Source organism: Aquarana catesbeiana, linkage group LG06 (assembly GCF_042186555.1).
Source record: "Aquarana catesbeiana isolate 2022-GZ linkage group LG06, ASM4218655v1, whole genome shotgun sequence".
In the NCBI taxonomy this organism is placed as follows: Eukaryota; Metazoa; Chordata; class Amphibia; order Anura; family Ranidae; genus Aquarana; species Aquarana catesbeiana.
This window is the reverse complement of record NC_133329.1, coordinates 132822654-132846850: the sequence shown is the minus strand read 5'-3', so window position 1 is coordinate 132846850 and position 24197 is coordinate 132822654. Positions and strand designations below refer to the sequence as shown.

General features: G+C 40.0%; 1 protein-coding gene across 1 annotated transcript in view; it reads right to left on the bottom strand.

Moving 5' to 3' along the window:
- The window catches only part of ADAP1 (ArfGAP with dual PH domains 1), a 387735-nt gene that overhangs the window by 182803 nt on the left and 180735 nt on the right, over positions 1–24197 (bottom strand). The window contains exon 4 of the mRNA XM_073636836.1: positions 17510–17592. Within this exon, the coding sequence (XP_073492937.1) occupies positions 17510–17592 (83 nt within the window). The remainder of the gene's footprint in view (positions 1–17509; positions 17593–24197) is intronic.

Here is a 24197-nt window from a genome sequence, read left to right as displayed (position 1 = left end):
GTAGTACAGGACCTACCTTTGGGAATCGGTGCAGTGCCGCAAAGTCGGTGGCCCACCAATTTGGACAGTGCTATTGCTGGCAATAGCTGCTGATTTTTCAAATTGCATGCCAAATTAGCCTGATGTGAACATGGGCTTAGTCTAGGTTCAAACTATGTTGGTTTCCTGGTGGCTGCCCTTCTGCTGGCATAGCATGTTTGAATGGGCTGCTGTACCTAAGGAAAATGTAAGAAAAAAGTCCCTGCATCCTTTCCAAAAATACTTTCCCTCCCCAAAACTCCCCTTCTGTATATATATATATATATATATATATATATATATATATATATATACACACATATCCAAAGCAGGTGGGGTGAACAGCACGTCAGTATCAGTAGCTTCAATGTGCAATGCAATTAGACCATCCCACAGGTCATCAGGTCATATTTAGAAAGAAGGTTCGAGGGATTGCTGCACAATCATTTATTCAAATTAAAAAAAATAATAAACATACAAAAACTAGTTATTGGTATTCCATTGTTACAGTTTTGGGCTATTGAGGTAGCGCTCTTCCTCAGACAGGAACACATCAACATATGACAAACATGAAGCAGTATTTTATATATACATAGCAAGAACACGTGGAATCAGGGTGGATAAAAATCTATGATTTAAAAAAAAATATATATATATATCAGATTTTTTTTTTTTATTTAAAAATCGGATTTTAATTGGAATTTATTTTCATAAAATGCTTTTGGAGTAAAAATCTATCATTTTTCATGTGACAACACTGAAGAAATGACACTTTGCTACAATGAAAAATAGTGAGTGTACAGCTTGTATATCAGTGTAAATTGGCTGGCCTCTCAAAATAACTCAACACACAGCCATTAATGTCTAAACCGCTGGCAACAAAAGTGAGTACACCCCTAAGTGAAATGTCCAAATTGGGCCCAAAGTGTCAATATTTTGTGTGGCCACCATTATTTTCCAGCACTACCTAAACCCACTTGGGCATGGAATTCACCAGAGCTTCACTGGTTGCCACTGGAGTCCTCTTCCACTCCTCCATGACGACTTCATGGAGCTGGTGGATGTTAGAGACCTTGCGTTCCTCCACCTTCCATTTAAGGGTACCCCACAGATGCTTAATAGGGTTTAGGTCTGGAGACATGCTTGGCCAGTCCATCACCTTTACCCTCAGCTTCTTTAGCAAGGCAGTGGTCATCTTGGATATGTGTTTGGGGTCGTTATGTTGGAATAGCCCAGTCTCTGGAGGGAGGGGATCATGCTCGGCTTGCTGAAGACAAGCAGACTAAGGACATGGATTATTTGAACCATGTCCTGTGGCCTAATGAGACCAAGATAAACGTATTTGGTTCAGATGGTGCCAAGCGTGTGTGGCAGCAACCAGGTGAGGAGTACAAAGACAAGTGTGTTTTGCCTACAGTCAAGCATGGTGGTGGGAGTGTCATGGTCTGGGGCTGCATGAGAGCTGCCGGCACCGGGGAGCTACAGTTCATTGAGGGAACCATGGATACTAACATGTACTGTTACATACTGAAGCAGAGCATGATCCCTCCCCTTCGGAGACTGGGCCACAGGGCAGTATTCCAACATAACGACCCAAAACACACCACCAAGACGACCACTGACTTGATAAAATGGAAGGTGGAGGAATGCAAGGTCTCTAACATCCACCAGCTCCGTGATGTCATCATGGAGGAGTGGAAGAGGACTCCAGTGGCAACCTGTGAAGCTCTGGTGAACGCCATGCCCAAGAGTGTTACGGCAGTGCTGGAAAATAATGGTGGTCACACAAAATATTGACACTTTGGGCCAAATTTGGACATTTTCACTTAGGGGTGTACTCACTTTTGTTGCCAGCGGTTTAGACATTAATGGCTGTGTGTTGAGGTTTTTTTTGAGGGGACAGCAAATTTACACTGTTATACAAGCTCTACACTAACTACTTTACATTGTAGCAAAGTATCATTTCTTCAGTGTTGTCACATGAAAAGATATAACAAAAAATTTTTAAAAATGTGAGGGGTGTCCTATGTTGTAACATCGGGGGTTGGTTTAGCTTAAAGGTAGAGCTGAGTCCACGCCAGATATGCAGTTTTAAGGGCTTGTAGGCCCACTTTTATTAAAGAAAGAAAATGTCCGATAACAGAAGAGTTGCCCACACAGGGTTTCAGCTTTCCACAGCAACAATGTAAGTTCAATCAAAAATACCAAGCCACCTGGCTCTCTTTAGCAGCACTGCTGCTTAAACTTATGCTTCAGCCCTCTCGGCTCTATAACAGAGTTCCTGTAAACCCAGTACCTCAGCACTCTTTTCCAGCTTCCTTTTCCAGCCCACAGGCTTGGACCCTCTGTCTGCTCTGACAGACAGACCTGTACAGACATGCACACTTCTCCCTTGCTTGCCTGGACTCCTCGGGAGGGTGGAGCAGTCTCCAACTGGGAGCCTTGAGGTCTTCCCATATCCTCATTATAAGTGCTGTGCTCACCTGAGCACACACCCTGCTGGTAATCTCCAAAGTCTGGACACAGGGTTGGAGATCCCGTCCCACCCAAGACACTATGGAATCTCCAAACTACAGAGCCCCATGACCGAATACCAAAACCTGGAGAAAGCTGCGAAAGCAGTTTTCTCCAATCCACATTTATACTCTGTAGCCTTGCACCAAGCAAATGTGCATACTCTGTGTCCCCCAAACTATCAATTTTACCTTGACAGCATCTCCTACTGTCACAATGTATACACTGTATATAGATATATAATGTATATGGAGTTTTTTTTTATTCCAAGGATGATCATCTAGTGGTGCAAAGGGCTTTCTGAAAATGGCAGCCCCAGACTGAAAGTGAGTATTGCAGCAAAAACTTTACATCTTAAGCTTTTTTTTAAGCTGTAGTTCTGCTTGGACAAATATAAATATTTAAAAACATTTGATATAGCATATGTAATAAAAGTCTGTCCTATAACCATCTTGTAAGGTTATAAAGTAAATATAACAATTTCAGTAGAGATTAAACTTGGTAAATCAGTATGCTCAAAATGCTGCTCCTTCTGTTACTTGCTGTTCCCAACAGATGCAAAACCACCCGTTTGCCATCTCTTGCCATCTCAAACCAGCTTGTTTATTTTCTTGTTTTCCTAGCAAATGTGAAGCGCAAATAGCTTCCTGTGAGGTTCTGCATGTGCCATCCAGCCTAGTGAAGGTGAGATAAAGATCATTTGCATGTAACCCTGACAGGATAATTGGGCTGCTCTACAACACTACATCTATTCCCAGCAAAATGGAATTTTAAAATGTTTTCAATGATGTGTTTGTGAAGCGCCAGATCAGCGGATTTTTATATTTCTTTCTCTTTATCCTTTTTTTCCCCTAACCTTCAAGCTTGTAATAGAATAAAAGTGCGTGCTTGACTGATTTCATAAGCCAAGGTGAACGGCTCTAAGGGAAAAAGGTTACTGTGCCTGTGACTAAAGATTACTCTGTCAAATTAATGTTATTATACTGCTGCCGTCTCTCGCTTTTACCACTTAGTGTAGTTTTAGGTCACCCTCTGTCTTAGTTACTATGAACCTGAAAATTATGACAGTTTTACGGGGAACATGGTGACTAAGTAATTTTTAATCTCGTCTCGCAGCTCTAAGGTCTTGGGTTCAAATCCCACCTGGAACCCAATTCATGCGTTTACATACTGGCGAGTTTTTTTTAGTTTCCACTCAAATTGTTTCTAGCATGTGTACATGAAGCTGTGGTAGGAGTATTAGACTGCAGGGTCCTTTTTGGGCAGAAATAAATGTTAAATGTCCATGCCAGCCTTTCCCAACCTTTTCAACACAGAGGAACCCTTGAAATAGTTCTCCGGTCTTGAGGAACCCCTGCTAAAAAGTAGAAATCTACAACTCACGATACATTAGTGTGATGGTCAGTAAGAGGAATGGTCCTTACAATTGTGGTTATTGGGAAGAATTACCTCCTTATAGATAGCTAAAAAGATCAATGGTGTCAGTGGGAACTTATCTGAGAGGCAGAAATCAGCCCAATGCTGAAGGAACCCCTAGCAACCTCTGGAGGAACCCTAGGGTTCAACAGAACCCTGGTTGAGAATCACTGGTCCACACACTATATTAATGAGCAATGATTTGCTTTGTGTGTCAAATCTAGTACATTTTAAGTAAAAAAGAAAATAGTAACTGCTTGGTTCCTTCTTGACAGGTATGCAAGCACATTATATACAGTATATACAGTACACACAACCATGTACTTAAAGCAGATCTTTATTAAATGATAACCTAAGGCTATGTAAGGGGTCTACCTTACTTGCTAGCTGCCTAAGTATTGCACTTGTCTGATTTTGGAAACTAAGCTGGGTCGCGTCTGGTCAGGTCAGTACTCGGATGGGTGACCACCTTACCATACTCGCTAGCTGAATAAATATATAATTCTCATTTTCCCTAGTGCTGAGTGTTTCTTTTGAGAAATCAATAGGACCAATTGTTTATTGGATTACATGAAATGCCTTGTGAAAACTTAAGTTAAAAGCATTAAAATGTGTGAAGCTAAAAAACTCATAATATCTTTTTACATACACACTCCTCATCTCTGCTGATTTGGCAGGATGGTTGCAATTGTTGGACTTTATGAAATTGGATGAGCTTGTAAGAAACTGGCCTGGGTTACATCAAGTTCTAGCAAATTAGATTGAGGTGGATGTTTAGGTAGACCATGGGTATGGACTAACCAATTGTCTACTGGGGTGTTTTTTTTTGTCATTTTTCACACCCATGTTAAAATGTAATTTTTTGCTAGAAAATTACTTTGAACACCCAATCAATTATGTATTTTCTAAAATCAGAAATGCTAGCAGTTGCAGTTTTTCATGTTTAACGATATTTGTGCAACTGTTTATTAAACCCATATTTTCAGTGGAAAAAAAAAAGAATCTTAGTACACACAAACACAATAAAATACCCAATTTTGGTAAAATATAAAGGATGGGGTTATGTTGCGTATATATATATATATATATATATATATATATATATAGTGAACATATCAAGCTTTAAAATTGTGCGTGGCCATAAAATGGTGAAAAACGATGAAAACACAAAATTGTCCATAGATGATGCTTTACAAACCTTCAAAGGTTATTAGTTTAGAGTTAACTGTGAATTATGGCCCATGCACACGTTTGCATTTGTGTGTATGTAATAATTTTTTATTAAAATTTATAATTTTTAAGACTTTTTTAACTTTATTGTGATCACAAGGGGACTCCTATGTGATAGCATGGGCAAGTGACAGGTCCTTTTTTGGAGACCTCAGCAGTCTAATAACCCTAAAGAAAAGAAAGTAACCCGTGCTATGGGAATAATAATTAAAAAATAAGAAATATGTTGTAATATAATAGGGCTGCTGTTAAGTGAAAGGTGAAAGATCCCAGTAAATGCAGAAAATGAAAATTAAACGCAGCGCTGCTCCTTTAACTCAAACCAATACAGTATTAAGCAAACCTATACCAACATATACAGTATCATGATATAGCTTAACGACATAATATAAGGTGCTCAGTGCAAAAAAAGTGCAGAAATATAAAATATATAAAGTGCATCCAATGTGTTGTGCTGAGCTTGTAAACAGTTGTGATGGTTTTCAGGTGACTGAACGTGGTCCCCACTCACCAGAAAGAGGCAAAAAATATGTCTATAAGTATCTCCAGACCAGCGTCTCCCGTCAGCAATAACTGGGTTGTATGGACACTACATAGGGACCATACAACCCAGTTATTACTGACTGGAGACGCTGATCTGAAGATACTTGTAGGCGTATTTTTTCCCTCTTTCTGGTGAGTGGGGACCTAAGAGGGGAGCACGATTAGTCACCTGAAAACCATCACCACAACTGTTTACAAGTTCAGCACAACACAATGGATGGACTTTATATGATTGCATGCTATATATTTTATATTTCTGCACTTTATATTATGTCATTAAGCTACAGTGGGGACGGAAAGTATTCAGACCCCCTTAAATTTTTCACTCTTTGTTATATTGCAGCCATTTGCTAAGATCAATTAAGTTCATTTTTTTCCTCATTAATGTGCACACAGCACCCCATGTTGACAGAAAAACACAGACTTGTTGACATTTTTGCAGATTTATTAAAAAAGAAAAACTGAAATATCACATGGTCCTAAGTATTCAGACACTTTGCTGTGACACTCATATATTTAACTCAGGTGCTGTCCATTTCTTCTGATCATCCTTGAGATGGTTCTACACCTTCATTTGAGTTCAGCTGTGTTTGATTATACTGATTGGACTTGATTAGGAAAGCCACACACCTGTCTATATAAGACCTTACAGCTCACAGTGCATGTCAGAGCAAATGAGAATCATGAGGTCAAAGGAACTGCCTGAAGAGCTCAGAGACAGAATTGTGGCAAGGCACAGATCTGGCCAAGTTTACAAAAAAATTTCTGCTGCACTTAAGGTTCCTAAGAGCACAGTGGCCTCCATAATCCTTAAATGGAAGATGTTTGTGACGACCAGAACCCTTCCTAGAGCCGGCCGTCCGGCCAAACTGAGCTATCGGGGGGAGAAGAGCTTTGGTGAGAGAGGTAAAGAAGAACCCAAAGATCACTGTGGCTGAGGTCCAGAGATGCAGTCGGGAGATGGGAGAAAGTTGTAGAAAGTCATCCATCACTGCAGCCCTCCACCAAACGGGGCTTTTTGGCAGAGTGGCCCAACGGAAGCCTCTCTTCAGTGCAAGACACATGAAAGCCAGCATGGTTTTGCTAAAAAACATCTGAAGGACTCCAAGATGGTGAGAAATAGAATCCTCTGGTCTGATGAGACCAAGATAGAACTTTTTGGCCTTAATTCTAAGAGGTATGTGTGGAGAAAACCAGGCACTGCTCATCATCTGTCCAATACAGTCCCAACAGTGAAGCATGGTGGTGGTAGCATCATGCTGTGGGGGTGTTTTTCAGCTGCAGGGACAGGATGACTGGTTGCAATCAAGGGAAAGATGAATGCGGCCAAGTACAGGGATATCCTGGACGAAAACCTTCAGAGTACTCAGGACCTCAGACTGGGCTGAAGGTTTACCTTCCAACAAGACAATGACCCTAAGCACACAGCTAAAATAACAAAGGAGTGGCTTCACAACAACTCTGTGACTGCTCTTGAATGGCCCAGCCAGAGCCCTGACTTAAACCCAATTGAGCATCTCTGGAGAGACCTAAAAATGGCTGTCCACCAACGTTTACCATCCAACCTGACAGAACTGGAGAGGATCTGCAAGGAGGAATGGCAGAGGATCCCCAAATCCATGTGTGAAAAACGTGTTGCATCTTTCCCAAAAAGACTCATGGCTGTATTAGATCAAAAGGGTGCTTCTACTAAATACTGAGCAAAGGGTCTGAATACTTAGGACCATGTGATATTTCAGTTTTTCTTTATTAATAAATCTGCAAAAATGTCAAAAATTCTGTTTTTCTGTCAATATGGGGTGCTGTGTGTACATTAATGAGGAAAAAAATTCACTTAAATGACTTTAGCAAATGGCTGCAATATAACAAAGAGTGAAAAATTTAAGGGCGTCTGAATACTTTCCGTCCCCACTGTATATCATGATACTGTATATGGTGGTATAGGTTTGCTTAATACTGTATTGGTTTGAGTTAAAGGAGCAGCGCTGAGTTTAATTATCATTTTCTGCAGTCTAATAACCCTATTACTGCCACCACCGTAAGTTTCCTATACTCCACAAGCTTAACGTCAGCTTTCTAATAAAAGTGATCCAGCGGTTGTACCCAATTGGGTCTACCCAATTCCTTTCTATGACGCCTGGTGTGCCTCTCCCAACATATCCCCAATGCTTCCTGGACTTCGCCATCCCACCTGCTGTGGGACTGGGCATCACTGCGTGGAGGGGAGGGAGAACCACAACAAATCACGAGTCAGCAACTAGGCCTATGTGGAATTGAGTTTCAAATCCAATCCAAGAAAGGAAGCTTTGGTTTATTGTCTGCATACATAGTACACTGTGTGTGGGCTTTTTGGAAAAGCAGTAGGTCCCCTTTAAAATAACATCCTGGGTCTTTCAGAAATACTGTGCATTTATTTATTATTTCACACTTTGAATCACTTCTATTGGCAAGAAGGACGTACTGTATTTAGGAGCCAAAGGATCAGTTTGTTCGAATAGATCTATGCAGTGGACTGGTCAGAAGTAGAGTTTGAAAGGAAAGCAGAACAAAGGGATTTGCCTTCTTAAGTGGATGACTGCTTCTGCATACATAAGACTTATCAAGTTCTGCAAAGCTACTAATTCTTCGAAAAGATGCTTCTGGACTCCAGCGGAGGTATTTGATGGCCAGACACAATTAACTAAACAGAAAGATTTTCAATGTCACGTCCTTACCATTAAAATTACTTTTTGTATTAGATGAATAATTATTTTAGCACATTTAGTCCTGGCCACTCCTGGCAATTCTGCCAATACACTTAAAAACAAAGTTCTCACATACAAAGAGAAAATGTTTTGATGGAGATGGGGGCTACTACTAAAATATACACATAAATTATTAATCCTGCAAATTCCGCCAGCTCAGTCTTTTCTTATCCCCATCTAGTACAAAGAAATGCTATTGTACAGGAAATATGAATAATGTAAGTGGAGGATGGGAGGTTACAGAGAACAGCAGAGGGAAATTACATACATTCACTTATTCTGTGCTGTACACAGCAGTACAGCTGGCTTACCCCACAGCATATGGCTGAAGGCTTAAAGAGAGACTCTGGGCCACTGGATATTCCTTTAAAGCTGAACTCCAGCCTTACCTTCACTACACCAATGTCCCTCCCCTGTACTCGGACTTCACTGCACACTGAGTTTCTCAGTTTGCATTAGAAGCTCCAGCAAGCGAAACCACCTCATTTCCACACTGGAGGACATCCAGCAACATCTAGTCCTTCCATCCCCACCCTTACTGTCCCTGACCCACTTCTTTAAATTTTTGGCTTTCTCTCAGTCATGGAGGCTCAGCATCATATGTGGGTGTTCCCTAGTGTGGATACATGTAAATTCAGCCCACTTATCTAGACTCACTCCCACCCATCAATGCATTTCATATCTGCATAACTCCTTCAAAGGGCTCTTTGGAGGATTACTGAGGCAGGTTGTTATGCACTGCATAGAGAAGCACAGAGATCTATTGATGACATCCCCGAGTCTAAATAAGGTAAGTACTGAAGACAGAAAGGTTTGACGTTTAAACATGTAATTAGCATATTGATGAGGAGAGAGAGGAGGAACAAGAGAAGCCAAAATATAAGCAGATTACACATTTGCTTTAAAGCTTAGTTACATTTTTTTTTTTGCTAAAGCTGCAGTCACATAACATACCTGAATGCGGTATGTCCTACATCCTGTAGATTGATGGTTCTTGTAAAAAATCTTCTCTCCAGTGATGCCTGGACCTCTTCAAGGCACTGAACTTCCTGCACTGTAGGGGTTATTATTAGCTGTGGGTCTAACACTGAAATACACTGAAGAAGGTCCTGATGGGCACCGGATGCTCCCTCCCCCCTCCTCCATTGACAAAAGTCCTTGCATTGTTTTCATAGAACGCAGTGCCTTTTATAAATTGGGGAGAGGATACAGTCTTTCATCTGTCTCTCCCCCATTCACAGAATTTAGCACACTTGTTCCAGGGCAGTGACTAGATCAGAAAGAAAGCCCTTGAACTCTTAAACATGTCAGCAATGGCAATTTCCATATGTGAGTTCCCTATAGAGCCCAACTGAAGTCACACAAATAGATATTCTGTCAGATAGTCATTGTACTAACAGCGTCTTTTTTTTTACAAGTGCAACAGGTACCAGCTTTTGACTGCACTGTCTAATACACGCAATATAACTGACCTGGTCAGGCACCCCCCCTCTTCCTTGGAAGACAAGTGAAGATACTTGTGCCTACAGATTAGTCATCTTTGCACTGGAGTGAAAGAGAAAGTAACTGGGATGTGTTGAGGCGGAGGATTGGCCAGACACAGGAACACATTTCTAATGATGGGTCATGGATTAATAATAGTTAGTCTTGGTCACAGAACAAAAGGGCTATAATTACCCAAAAATGATAAGGGAATAATATGGCCATTTCATACAAACAGAGCACTGGGAAGCTTCTCTTCACAACCAATTTACTCCTTTATGAAGACTACCAGATCTCAGAGGCAACCATTTGACACAACAATGACTTACTGGTACAACCTTCTTTACGGCATAAATCCACCCAAAAGTGGTACTTTGGTTACAACTGGAATCTAGTTAACAGAATCACCCATCGACTTTGCAAACCTTATGTTTTCTTTCAAGACACAGTGAATGGAACTTGTGTATTAAATGCTTCTTAAAATGATCCAGAAACGATAAATGATATTGTAACATGCTTTACAAGCTAACACACATTCAATAGACAAAACAGACTGTAAAAAAAAGTTAAAAAAATGGACACAGAGGTAAAAAAACACAACTAGTCTGTCATTAGTGCATGTATGTGTATATATATTACACACACACAGTGCCTTGAAAAAGTATTCATACCCCTTGAAATTTTCCACATTTTGTCATGTTACAACCAAAATCATAACTGTATTTTATTAGGCTTTTATGCGATAGACCAACACAAAGTGGCACCTAAATGTGAAGTGGAAAGTAAATGATAAATGGTTTTCAATTTTTTTTTTATGAATAAATATCTGAAAAGTGTGGTGTGCATTTCTATTCAGCCTCCTTTACCCTGATACCCCTAAGTAAAATTTAGTGGAACCAATTGCCTTCAGAAGTCACCTAATTAGTAAATAGAGTCCACCTGTGTGTAATTTAATCTCAGTATAAAAACAGCTGTTCTGTGAACCCCTTAGAGGTGTTTTAGAGAACCTTAGTGAACAAACAGCATCATGAAGACCAAGGAACACACCAGACAGGTCAGGGATAAAGTTGTGGAGAAGTTAAAAGCAGGGCTGGGTTTCAAAAAAAATATTCCAAGCTTTGAACATCTCACAGAGCACTGTTTAATCCACCATCTGAATCCATCATCCAAGTATGGCACAACTGCAAACCTACCAAGACATGTCTATCCACCTAAACTGACAGGCCGGGCAAGGAGAGCATTAATCAGAGAAGCAGCCAACAGGCCTATGGTAACTCTGGAGGAGCTTCTGAAATCCACAGCTCAGGTGGGAGAATCTGTCCACAGGACAACTATTAGTCATGCATTCCACAAATCTGGCCTTTATGGAAGAAGAAAGCCATTACTGAAAGAAAGTCATAAGAAGTTCCATTTGCAGTTTGTGAGAAGCCATGTGGGGGACACAGCAAACATGTGGAAGAAGGTGCTCTGGTCAGATGAGACCAAAATGGAACTTTTTGGCCTAAAAACAAAACGCTATGTGTGGCGGAAAACTAACACTGCACGCCAACCTGAACACACCATCACCATCGTGAAACATGGTGGTGGCAGCATCATGTTGTGGGGATGCCTTTCTTCAGCAGGGACAGGGAAGCTGGTCAGAGTTGATGGGAAGATGAATAGAGCCAAATACAGGGCAATTTTAGAAGAAAACCTGTTAGAGTCTGCAAAAGACTGGGGCTGTGGTTTACCTTCCAGCAGGACAACAACCCTAAACATACAGCCAGAGCTACAATGGAATGGTTTAAATCAAAGCCTATTCATGTGTTAGAATGGCTCAGTCAAAGTCCAGACCTAAATCCAATTGAAAATCTGTGGCAAGACTTGAAAATTGCTGTTCACAGACGCCCTCCATCCAATCTGACTGAGCTTGAGCTATTCTGCAAAGAATGGGCAAAAATGTCACTCTCTAGATGTGCAAAGCTGGTAGAGATATCTCTAGAAAGACTTGCAGCTGTAATTGCAGCAAAAGGTGGTTCTACAAAGTATTGACTGGGGGGGGCTGAATACAAATGCACGCCACACTCACATATTTATTTGTAAGAAAAATTGAAAACCATTTATCATTTTCCTTCCACTTCACAATTATTCGCCACTTTGTGTTGGTCTATGACATAAAATTTCAATAAAATACATTTACATTTTCCTTGTAACATGACAAAATGTTGAAAATTTCAAAGGTGTGTGAATACTTTTTCAAGGCACTGTATATATACACAAACACAGTATCTCACAAACACGAGTACACCCCTCACATTTTTGTAAATATTTTATTATTTCTTTTCATGTGACAACACTGAAGAAATGACACTTTGATCGATTGAGCGATTGCGGGCACGAGAGGCAGAACAGGGATCTACGCGTGTGTGTAAACACACAAATCCCTGTTCTATTCTGTGAGGAGTGACAGATCGTGAGTTCCTAATAGCTAGGAACCACGATCTGTCATGTCCTCTAGTTCAGTCCCCTCCCCCTACAGTTAGAAACACACAAAGGGAACCCCCTTGGTCGCCCCCTAGTGTTTTTTTTCCTTTTTTTGTAACAACACACCCCTTTTCCCTGCTAGTGACATTTTTACAGTAATCAGCGCATTTTTTTAGCACTGATCGCTGTATAAATGCCAATGGTCTAAAAAATGTGTCAAAAGTGTCCGATGTGTCCACCATAATGTCGCAGAATCGCAGATCGCCGCCATTACTAGTAAAAAAAAAAAATAATAATAAAAATGCTATAAATCTATCCCCTATTTTGTAAACGTATAACTTTTGAGCAAACCAATCAATGTACGCTTTTTGCGATTTTTGTTACCAAAAATATGTAGAAGAATACATATCGGCCTAAACTGAGGAAAAAAATTAGCTTTTTTTTTTAAAAAAAAAGGGCATATTTATTATAGCAAAAAGTACAAAATATTGTGTATTTTTCAAAATTGTCGCTCTTTTTTTGTTTATAGCGCAAAAATTAAAAACCGCAGAGGCTATCAAATACCACCAAAAGAAAGCTCTATTTATGGGGAAGAAAAGGACGTCAATTTTGTTTGGGTGCAGCATTGCACGCCCACGCAATTGTCAGTTAAAGCAACGCAGTGTGCGAATCGCAAAAAATGGCCCGGTCATTCAGCAGCCAAATCTTCCGGGGCTGATGTGGTTAATATCTAAACCGCTGGTAACAAAAGTGAGTACACCCCTAAGTGAAAATGTACAAATTGGGCCCAATTAGCCATTTTCCCTCCGCGGTGTCATGTGATTTGTTAGTGTTACAAGTTCTCAGGTGTAAATGGGGAGCAGGTGTGTTAAATTTGGTGTAATCGCTCTCACTCGCTCATACTGGTCACTGGAAGTTCAACGTAGCACCTCATGGCAAAGAACTCTCTGAGGATCTAAAAAAAAGGATTGTTGCTCTATATAAAGATGGCCTAGGCTATTAGAGGATTGCCAAAAACCTTGAAACTGAGCTGCAGCACTGTGGCCAGGACCATACAGCGGTTTAACAGGACAGGTTCCACTCAGAACAGGCCTCGTCATGGTCGACCAAATAGGTTGAGTGCACATGTTCAGCGTCATATCCAGAGGTTGTCTTTGGGAAATAGACATATGAGTGCTGCCAGCATTGCTGCAGAGGTTGAAGGAGTGGGGGTCAGCCTGTCAGTGCTCAGACCATATGCCACACACTGCATCAAATTGATTTGCATGGCTGTCGTTCCAGAAGGAAGACTCTTCTAAAGATGATGCACAAGAAAGCCTGAAACAGTTTGCCGAAGACAAGCAGACTAAGGACATGGATTACTGGAACCATGTCCTGTGGTCTGATGAGACCAAGATAAACTTATTTAGCTTAGATGCCTACAGTCAAGCATGGTGGTGGGAGTGTCATGGTCTGGGGCTGCATGAGTGCTGCCGGCACTGGGGAGCTACAGTTCATTGAGGGAACCATGAATGCCAACATGTACTGTGACATACTGAAGCAGAGCATGATCACCTCACATCGGAGACTGGGCTGCAGAGCAGTATTCCAACATAACGACCCCAAACACACCTCCAAGATGACCACTGCCTTGCTAAAGAAGCTGAGGGTAAAGGTGATGGACTGGCCAAGCATGTCTCCAGATCTAAACCCTATTGAACATCTGTGGGGCATCCTCAAACGGAAGGTGGAGGAGCGCAAGGTCTCTAACATCCACCAGCTCTGTGATGTCGTCATGGAGAAGTGGAAGAGGACTCCAGTGGCAACCTGTGAAGCTCTGGTGAACTCCATGCCCAAGAGGGTTAAGGCAGTGCAGGAAAATAATGTTGGCCACACAAAATATTGACACTTTGGGTCTGATTTGGACATTTTCACTTAGGGGTGTACTCACTTTTGTTGCCAGCGGTTTAGACATTAATGGCTGTGTGTTGAGTTATTTTGAGGGGACAGCAAATTTACACTGTTATACAAGCTGTACACTCACTACTTTACATTGTAGCAAAGTGTAATTTCTTCAGTGTTGTCACATGGAAAGATAGAATAAAATATTTACAAAAATGTGTGGGGTGTACTCACTTTGGTGAGATACTGTGTGTGTGTGTGTGTTTGTGTGTATATATATATATATATATATATATATATATTTATTAATAATCAGCCATAGTAATCACATGACACCAACTCAATGCATTCAGGCATCTAGATGTGGTGAAGATGACTTGCTGAGGTTCAAAACAAGAATCAGAATGGGGAAGAAAGGGGATTGAAGTGACTTTGAACGTGGCATGGTTGTTTGTGCCAGATGGGCCAGTCTGAGTATTTCAAAAACTGCTGCTCTACTGGGATTTTCAGGCACAACTATCTCTAGGGTTTACAGAGAATGATCCGAAAAAGAGAAATTATCCAGTGAGTGGCAGTTGTGTGGATGAAAATGCCCTGATGATGTCAGAGGTCAAAGGAGAATGGTAAAATGATAGAAAGGCAACAGTAACTCAAATAACCACTCGTTACAGCCAAGGTATGCAGAATACCTTCTATAAAATGCACAACACATCGAACCTTGAAGAAAATGGGCTACAGCAGCAGAAGACACCGGGTGCACTCCTGTCATCTAAGAACAGGAAACAGTGGCTACAATTCGCACAGGTTCACCAAAATTGGACAATAGAAGATTTGAAAAACGCTGCTTAGTCTGATGAGTCTCGATTTCAGCTGTGACATTCAGATGGTAGGGTCAGAATTTGGTGTAAACATGAAAGCATGGATCCATCCTGCCTTGTATCAATGGTTCAGGCTGGTGGTGGTGGTGGTGTAATGGTGTGGGGGATATTTTCTTAGCAAACTTTGCACCCCTTAGAACCAATTAAACATTTTTTAAAAGTCACGGCCTACCTTAGTATTGTTGCTGACCATATCCATCCCTTTATGACTACAGTGTCCCCATCTTCTTATGGCTACTTCCAGCAGGATAATGCACCATGTCACAAAGCCCAAATCATCTCACCACTGGTTTCTTGAACATGACAATGAGGTCACTGTATTCCAATGGCCTCCACAGTCACCAGATCTCAATCCAATAGAGCACCTTTGGGATGTGGTGAAACAAGAGATTTGCATCATGGATGTGCAGCCGACAAATCTGCAGCAACTGCGTGATGCCATCATGTCAATATGGACCAAAATCTCTGATGTTTCTCAAATGTTTCCAACACCTTGTTGAATCTATGCCACAAAGAATTAAGGCAGGTCTGAAGGCAAAAGGGGGTCCAACCCGGTACTAGCAACAAGGTGTACCTAATAAAGTGGTCGGTGAGTTTATATATAATAAAGAGTCTGGCTATGTGTCATGAGAAGCTTTTAAAGCTTCCTTATCTTGGTAATTGCAGCAAAGAAGTAATAATGACAAAAAAATTAAGTCCCTTTTGCCTATGAAGTAGGAACATTAAAAGCTATTTGATGGCTATTTGATGGTTGAATACCAAATATTTTCTCATAGCAATCACACCCATAGAAAGGTTTTGAGGCTAGGGAATGTTAGTCGTTATGTACTCACGAAGAAAAATGCCCCTTTTATTTTCACAAACAGGTTATCACATAACCAAATTATCACCATAACACCGACAGGCAGCACCAAAACAAATCACAGAATAATAACCAATAGAACCCAGAGCCTGATGTAAGAAACATGCTCTAAAGAAAACATTTCTTGTTGCTTATAACAAACAATTAACCTCCCTAATTTTTTAAAGCCTAGACTGTAAAGGTTATAGCTGTCAACTGATAGGATGCAATGGGAAAAAGAAAATCCAATAAATTCATAAATCAAGCACACGCGATTTGAGGTCCAGAGCTGCCTCCTTCTGGAACCAAAAAATAAAAGTCCAATACTGTAGTTGATGACTAAAGTGGAGTTCCACCCAAAATTGGAACTTTCGCTTTAAGTACTCCTCGCCCCCTGACATGCCACAATTGGCATGTCATTTTTTTTGGGGGGGGGGGGGGGCTGGGTACCTGGTTTGGAGTAGGACTGCCTGTCCCACTAACTCCTTCCGACCGCCTAGGAAGTTCCTAGGCGGTCCCTCCCTCCTGGCAATGTTCTGGGACACGTGACAGGTCCCAGAACATTGCCTGGCCATTGACAGAGCGCAGCGCAGTGTGGGCCTGGGTGTGAAGCCGTAAACTGTCACAGCTGGGCGCTCACAATGTCGGCGCCGCAAAGAGGAGGGGGAGAGAACAGAGGCTTCGGCTAACCGCATCGCTGGACCGTGGGACAGGCGAGTGGCTGTTTATTAAAAGTCAGCAGCTATACTTTTTGTAGCTGCTGACTTTTAATAAACTCAAAAACCAGTGGAACTCCGCTTTAATATTAGGATGCTTACCTGTCCACAAATCCAGTGGCATCTTCACCCAAGCTAGTTTTTCAGTTGGCTCTCGGGTGGTGCTGCCGCCATCTCGAGTAAGGGAAACCAGCAGGCTTCACAGCCGGCTCCCCACTGCGCATGCGGGGGGAATGAGGAAGGGAAACGAACTTCCAGATGAGTTTGCTGCGGTGAAGTCATCCAGGATTGAGAGCGAATACCTGTCAAAACCAGGTACACCCCCCCCCCCCCCCAAAATGGCAGTAAGACTTCACTGCACATCTCTGTGTATGAGTATGTGCACAGCTGTGTATGATGTCATAAGCCTAGGCTTTTTACCAGACAAGAAACAGGAAGTGGGCTGTATAAGGTATTTACTGGCAGAAAAGTTAAAAACAACAAGGGCAGAAGATTTAACAGATGGAAAAGATGAAAAAATGACTGAAGGTCTGCTTTAAAGGAGACTTAAAAAAAAAAAAAAAAAAAAAGAAAAACTAGGATAGGGCTGTAATTTTTTTTATACAATATATATGTAAAGCGCTGCATAAAATTGTCGGCACTATATACAGTAAGTACCTGCAACCATTTAAAAATGAAGCTCAACTCAAAAGATCAAATAAGACTCATGTGAAGCTCTGGTTCCTTCGTTTACAATCCGGAGAACTAAGGATTCATAAAATGTGCTTTCATTGATGTCCATACCTGCAGAATAAGGTTCCTGCTTCTCGATGTAGATAAACTCTTTTCTCTCATATTTGGCCCGGATCCACTGCTCCCGAAGCACTCTGCAATTGAGCACAGAAGACACATAATTCACAGTGAAGGTCCATGCATTAGACATATCATCAATGCTGTTCTATCTGCACACAGGCTTTTCTACAACAGCTATGGGTCATTGGGTTTGTGAAAATACAATAAGATGTTGTAATGCACCACATCTATGAACATGAAGTCTCTGCTACATAGGAAAGGTTGTTAAGGGTCATGCTGTGAAGAAAATCCGGCTCACTCTTGGGGATTGTAAAAGGCAAGAGCTATTAAAATTACTATTATTATTACAGTATTTAGGATTTTTTATAGCGCCAACAGTTTGCGCAGAGCTTTACAATATGGGGGCAGATAGTACAGTCAGAATACAATTCAATACAGGAGGAATCAGAGGGCCCTGCTCATTAGAGCTTATGATCACACATCAAATGTTTTGAAAGTAATTTATTTCATAATGACATTAGCTATGTATTAAGTGAATGAATATACAGGTGCATCTCATAAAATTATAATATCATCAAAAAGTTAATTTATTTCAATAATTTATTCAAAAAGTGAAAGTCATATATTTTATATAGATGTGTTACACACAGAGTGATATATTTCAAGCATTTCTTTCTTTTAATTTTGCTGATTATGGCTTACAGCTAGGGAAAACCCAAAATTCAGTATCTCAGAAAATTTGAATATTTATTACATAAGACCAATAAAAGAAAAAAAAGTATTTTTAATATTTTTTTTAAATACAAAAATGTTGGCTTACTGAAAAGTATGTCCGTGTATAATATAGTATGTACTCAATACTTGGTCGGGGCTTTTGCTTGAATAACTGCATCAATGCGGTGTGGCATGGAGTCGATCAGCCTGTGGCACTGCTGAGGTGTTATGGAAGCCCAGGTTGCTTTGATAGCAGCCTTCAGCTCGTCTGCATTGTTGGGTCTGGTGTCTCATCTTCCTCTTGACAATACCCCACAGATTCTCTATGGGGTTAAGGTCAGGGGAGTTTGCTGTCCAGTCAAGCACAGTGATACCATGATCATTAAACCAAGTATTGGCCCTTTTTTGCAGTGTGGGCAGGTGCCAAGTCCTGCTGGAAAATGAAATCAGCATCACCATAAAGCTGGTCAGCAGAGGGAAGCATGAAATGCTCTAGAATTTCTTGGTAGAGGGCTGCACTGACTTTGGACCACCAGCAGATGACATGGCTCCCTAAATCATCACCGACTGTGGAAAATTTTGCATTCCATTTGGGAATCAAGGTCCCAGAGTCTGGAGGAAGAGTGAAGACTCACAGAATCCAAGTTGCATGAGGTCCAGTGCGAAGTTTCCACAGTCAGTGATGATTTGGAGTGCCATGTCATCTGCTGGTCTGGGTCACTGTGTTTTATCAAGTCCAAAGTCAGCGCAGCCCTTTACCAGGAAATTCTAGAGCACTTCATGCTTCCCTCTGCTGACCAGCTTTATGGAGGGGCTTATTTCTTTTTCCAGAAGGACTTGGCACCTGCCTACACTGCCAAAAGAGCCAATACTTGGTTTAATGATCATGGTATCACTGTGCTTGATTGGCCAGCAAACTCGCTTTACCTAAACCCCATAGAGAATCTGTGGGGTATTGTCAAGAGGAAGATGAGAGACACTAGACCCAAAAATGCATATAAGCTGAAGGCTGCTATCAAAGAAACCTGAGCTTCCATAACACCTCACTTCAGTGTCTGATCGCCTCCATACCACACCACATTGATGCAGTAATTCATGCAAAAGGAGCACCGACCAAGTATTGGTATAGTGCATAGTGTACTGTACATGGACATTGTTAAATATATGAATATTCTCTCGATATTCTGTAAACTTATATTGATGAGAAAAGTCCCGAAATAGAGAGTCCATTCAGTTCTTGTGTAAAAACTCAAAAATTGATTTAATAATAAAATAGCATAAGATTACAAGAATGATATTAAAATACAAAATGTAAAAATAATATCAATAATGTAGTTATATTCTTGAGCTGAAGATTGAGTATATAATCAGATGTGTGTCTCTGTATATCTGAAGCTCAAACAGCTTCCTCGTGTGTAAAAGTCTGACTCTAAAACCCTATGTATCTACTTTTTACTCCATGAAAACAGCCCCCACCTCATCCTAAAATGGACTGGTTTAAAGTTCTTGTAGTTTCACAATCATCTCTAGGGAAACCTAGCTTTCTTTCCCCACACTGAGGCCTGGCTATTGAATTACAATATGACACAACTAAACTGGCATACCATAGGAATCCCTGGAAATTGGCATGAACCATATGTACAACCATATACCTTATACCATATAACTTTATCATCTAAATCAAATAATGTTACATATAACAATATATGTATATATTCATTGAAAAGCCCTTGTTCTTATTTATATCTTAATCAATAAATATTATAGTATAAAGAACTTATATTCTTAAATGTGAAACCTTATCCCACTTTGCGATGAGGGGACGAAAGGGAACCAGCTCAAGTCTAATTAGTGACATATGAATACTCTCCAAAGGAAAGCACAGACTGTAACATCTTATTTCTTACTTATCCAAATCTAGAAGAGATAAATATATACAACTCAATCATACTATAAACACCTAACCCATTCATACATATATGTTAGTAATGTTAATTGATAAATATTAGATATTAGATGAAGAAAGTCTTCTAACAGACATATTTTTCAGTAAGCCAACATTTCTGTATTAAAAATCCTTTTTTTATTGGTCTTATGTAATTTTCTAATTTTCTGAGATACTGAATTTTGGGTTTTCACTAGCTGTAAACCATAATCATCAAAATTAAAATAAAGAAAATGTGTAAAGTCATTGGATACCTAGAACTGGCACCCCATGAATGAAGAATATGCAAATGCAGCTGCCCCTCAAAGGCGAACAAGTCACAAAAAAGTTGCAAAAATATATAAAAGGTGGCGCTAAGCATATATAAGTGAATATACGGTATATATCATGAACCAAAATCATGAACATATATCACTGCAAAAAAACATATATTGTTGAACATATAGCAAGCTAAAAAGTCCATTAGTGATAGTGTTCCCAACACCAACAAAAAATGCTTTTAAATAAAGCTTCTAGTTCTCCCATAACAAGTGCTCAATGGGAAGGTGGCAACTCACTACAGGTGTTTGACCACTTTTTAAGGTAGGTCAAATTGCGCATTTGGAACAACAAATTTTATTCCCACTGCCAACACCACTCCGCTCCAATGGACCCTCCGGATGAAGCTAGGGCATAAAAATTGACTCCACGGGAGACGAGAGAAAAAGTCTCATAGTGTAGTATATTTAATAAAATTTATAAGCAATGACAAAGTAGTAGGTTGCACACACATGTAAAAGTGCCTGCCTGGCACTAGGGTAAACAGCGTATGTGGATCTGGCTGGTTCCTAACGCAGTAGCGTGCATTCCACGTCCCCCTCATAGGGGTAAAGCCTGGTGTGGGGTGACAAGCCAGGACCCAGAAGTCCGCTCCGACATACGTTTTCTCTCTTGTCTCCCGTGGAGTCAATTTCTATGCCCTAGCTTCATCCGGAGGGTCCATTGGAGCGGGGTGGTGTTGGCAGTGGGAATCAATTTATTCCACATGCGCAATTTGACCTACCTTAAAAAGTGGTCAAACATCTGTGGTGAGTTGCCACCTTTCCATTGAGCATCTGTGGTGGAAGATTTAAAAGCACTTTTTTGGTGTTGGGAACACTATCACTAATAGTCTTTTTAGCTTGCTATATGTTCAACAATATATGTTTTTTGGCAGTGATATATGTTCATGATTTTGGTTCAGGATATATACTGTATCTTCACTTGTATATGCTTAGCGCCACCTTTTATATATTTTTCCCTAAAAGAAATAAATGCTTGAAACATATCACTCTGCGTGTAACACATCTATATAAAATATATGAGTTTCACTTTTTGAATTGAAATACTGAAATAAACTTTTTGATGATATTGTAATTTTATGAGATGCACCTGTATTATCTATTAGATTAGGTATTTATTTTCAGAAAACCAACACATTGCAGGTATTTATATAAGACCCTGACCTAGTGTAGCTGACAAACTTTTGTTTCAAACTACGTTATACAAACACACACATAGTTACATAGTCAGGTTGAAAAAAGAAGCAAATACATCTAGTCCTGCCAATAAAAAAGCAAAAAAAAAAATTGTCCAATTTGCTCCACAGGGGGAAAAAAATTCCTTCCTGATAAGGCAATTGTATATTCCCTGGATCAATGATCTCTAAAGCCACTACCTATAAATGTTAGTAGTGATTTATATACAGCATTACTGCCACTTTAAATATATTGTTTTTGCCAAATTGTCCCAAACTATTACCTTTAATAAGAGATGAACTTTCTGTCAGCTCTGTACAAACTGGAGCATCAGCTACATACAGTATATAGAGCTGCGTTCTGTCAGCACCATTCACAGGAAGCCTTGTATTTTTATCAATGAATACAAGGCTTCCTCTGAACGAATGAGGAGGAGAGGCAGATGGCCAAGGAGGATGACATCACATTCTCTGCCTCAGCCAATCAGAGGAAACCTTGCATTCATTGATAAAATACAAGGCTTCCTGTGAATGTCTGAGAAACACTTAGTCCAATTAGATTTTTTCTGACAACAGGCAGGAAGTCTCCCGAGCCGCTGTCGGAACACAGTGCCACATACAATGCTGACAGCAGGCGTATCTCTTAGTAAAAGAAATAGTTTGTTTGGGCCAGCTTTAAAGTGGCAGTAAACATGGAGCTAGGCTTTAAAGTGACACTAGTCTATGGTTTTAAAAAAAATTGTATTCAAGTATGTTTTCTTAACTCAAAAAAGAACATGGGGGAAAAGGAAAGGTTGCAAAGGGAGCACACAGAAGGCTTTACAAGGAAGCAGATAAAACACCATACAAAACAATTACCTAGAAAATAGATTACAGGGCCCAAGTGGTTGACGTGCATGGATTATTTTTAACCACTTCAGCCCCAGAAGGATTTGCCCCCTTAATGACCAGACCATTTTTTGCGATATGGCACTGCGACGCTTTAACTGACAATTGCGCAGTTGTGCGACGTTGTACCCAAACAACATTTTTCCCATAATTAGAGTTTTCTTTTGGTGGTATTTGCTCATCTCTGCTGTTTTTATTTTTTTGCGCTATAAACAAAAAAAGAGCAACAATTTCGAAAAGAAAACAATATTTTTTACTTTTTGCTATAATATATAATAATATATTTATATATATTATATATTTATTTATTATATATTATAATATGCTATAATATATAATAATAATAATAATATTTGCTAAAATATCCAAAAAAAAAAAAAAAACACATTTCTTCCTCAGTTTAGGCCAATATGTATTCTTCTACATATTTTTGGTAAAAAAAAAAATCGCAATAATCGTATATTGATTGGTTTGCGCAAAAGTTATAGCATCTACAAAATAAAGATAGATTTATGGTATTTTTATTATTCTTTTTTTACTAGTAATGGTGGCAATCTGCCATGTTTAGTGGGACTGCAACATTGCAGCGGACAGATCGGACACCTGTGACACTTTTTTGGGACCACTGACATTTATATAGCAATCAGTGCTATAAAAATGCATTGATTACTGTATAAATGTCACTGGCAGGAAAGGGGTTAACACTAGGGGGCGATCAAGAAGTTAAGTGTGTTCCCTATGTGTGTTTCTAACTGTGAGGGGATGGGACTGACTAGAAGAGGAGCCAGATCACTGTTCCTACCTAGTAGGAACAGCGATCTGTCTCTCCTCCCCTGTCAGAACAGGGATTTGTGTTTTTACACACACAAATCCAATGTTGTGGTTCTCGTGCCCGCGATTGCGGGTTGCCAGCAGCCACGCGCATCGGCTCTTAAGGGAGTCGGCGTATGGGTACAGCGATTCGCACAGTGGTGCCACTCTGCCGCCGTATAGCAGCGTGAGCCAGTCAGCAAGTGGTTTAAGAATCGCGATATGGTTTAGCGTCATTTTAAACCTTTTTTCCCAAAATGAAACAACTTTGTTTCAAATTCACTATTTGAACCATTTATTTATACATTTTGATTATATCAGTGATCATTCCCTCCCCCTCCCCCCCTTCAACACCTGTTTTCAAGGGAGAATAAGTTAATTTCAGCTTAGAGCTGCACGATTCTGGATAAAATGAGAATTACAATTTTTTTTGCTTAGAATAAAGATCATGATTCTGAAGAACTTTTTTACTCGAAAGATTTACATCCCCTGAACAGTAGGTTATCAAACAAGATGGCAATAAAATAAGACATAATACTCTTTGCTTCAATCAAATTTAAAGAAATGTAATGAAAAATAATTTAATGTATAAAGAAATAAAAAAAAATGACCATTAAGTTATATTAGGGTTTTTTTTTTTTTTAGTACTCGCAGATACCAATTATCGATACCTACCAAAACTTTTTTGTTTACACTTCAGCTGTCAGCAATGGTACAAAGCATTGAAAAGTTATTTTACAAATTAAATAAATATTTTTTTAAAATTTTGCGCATTTTTCAAGGTGAAACGTGTAAATATATGTTAACTGCTTGCCAACCAGTCGTTA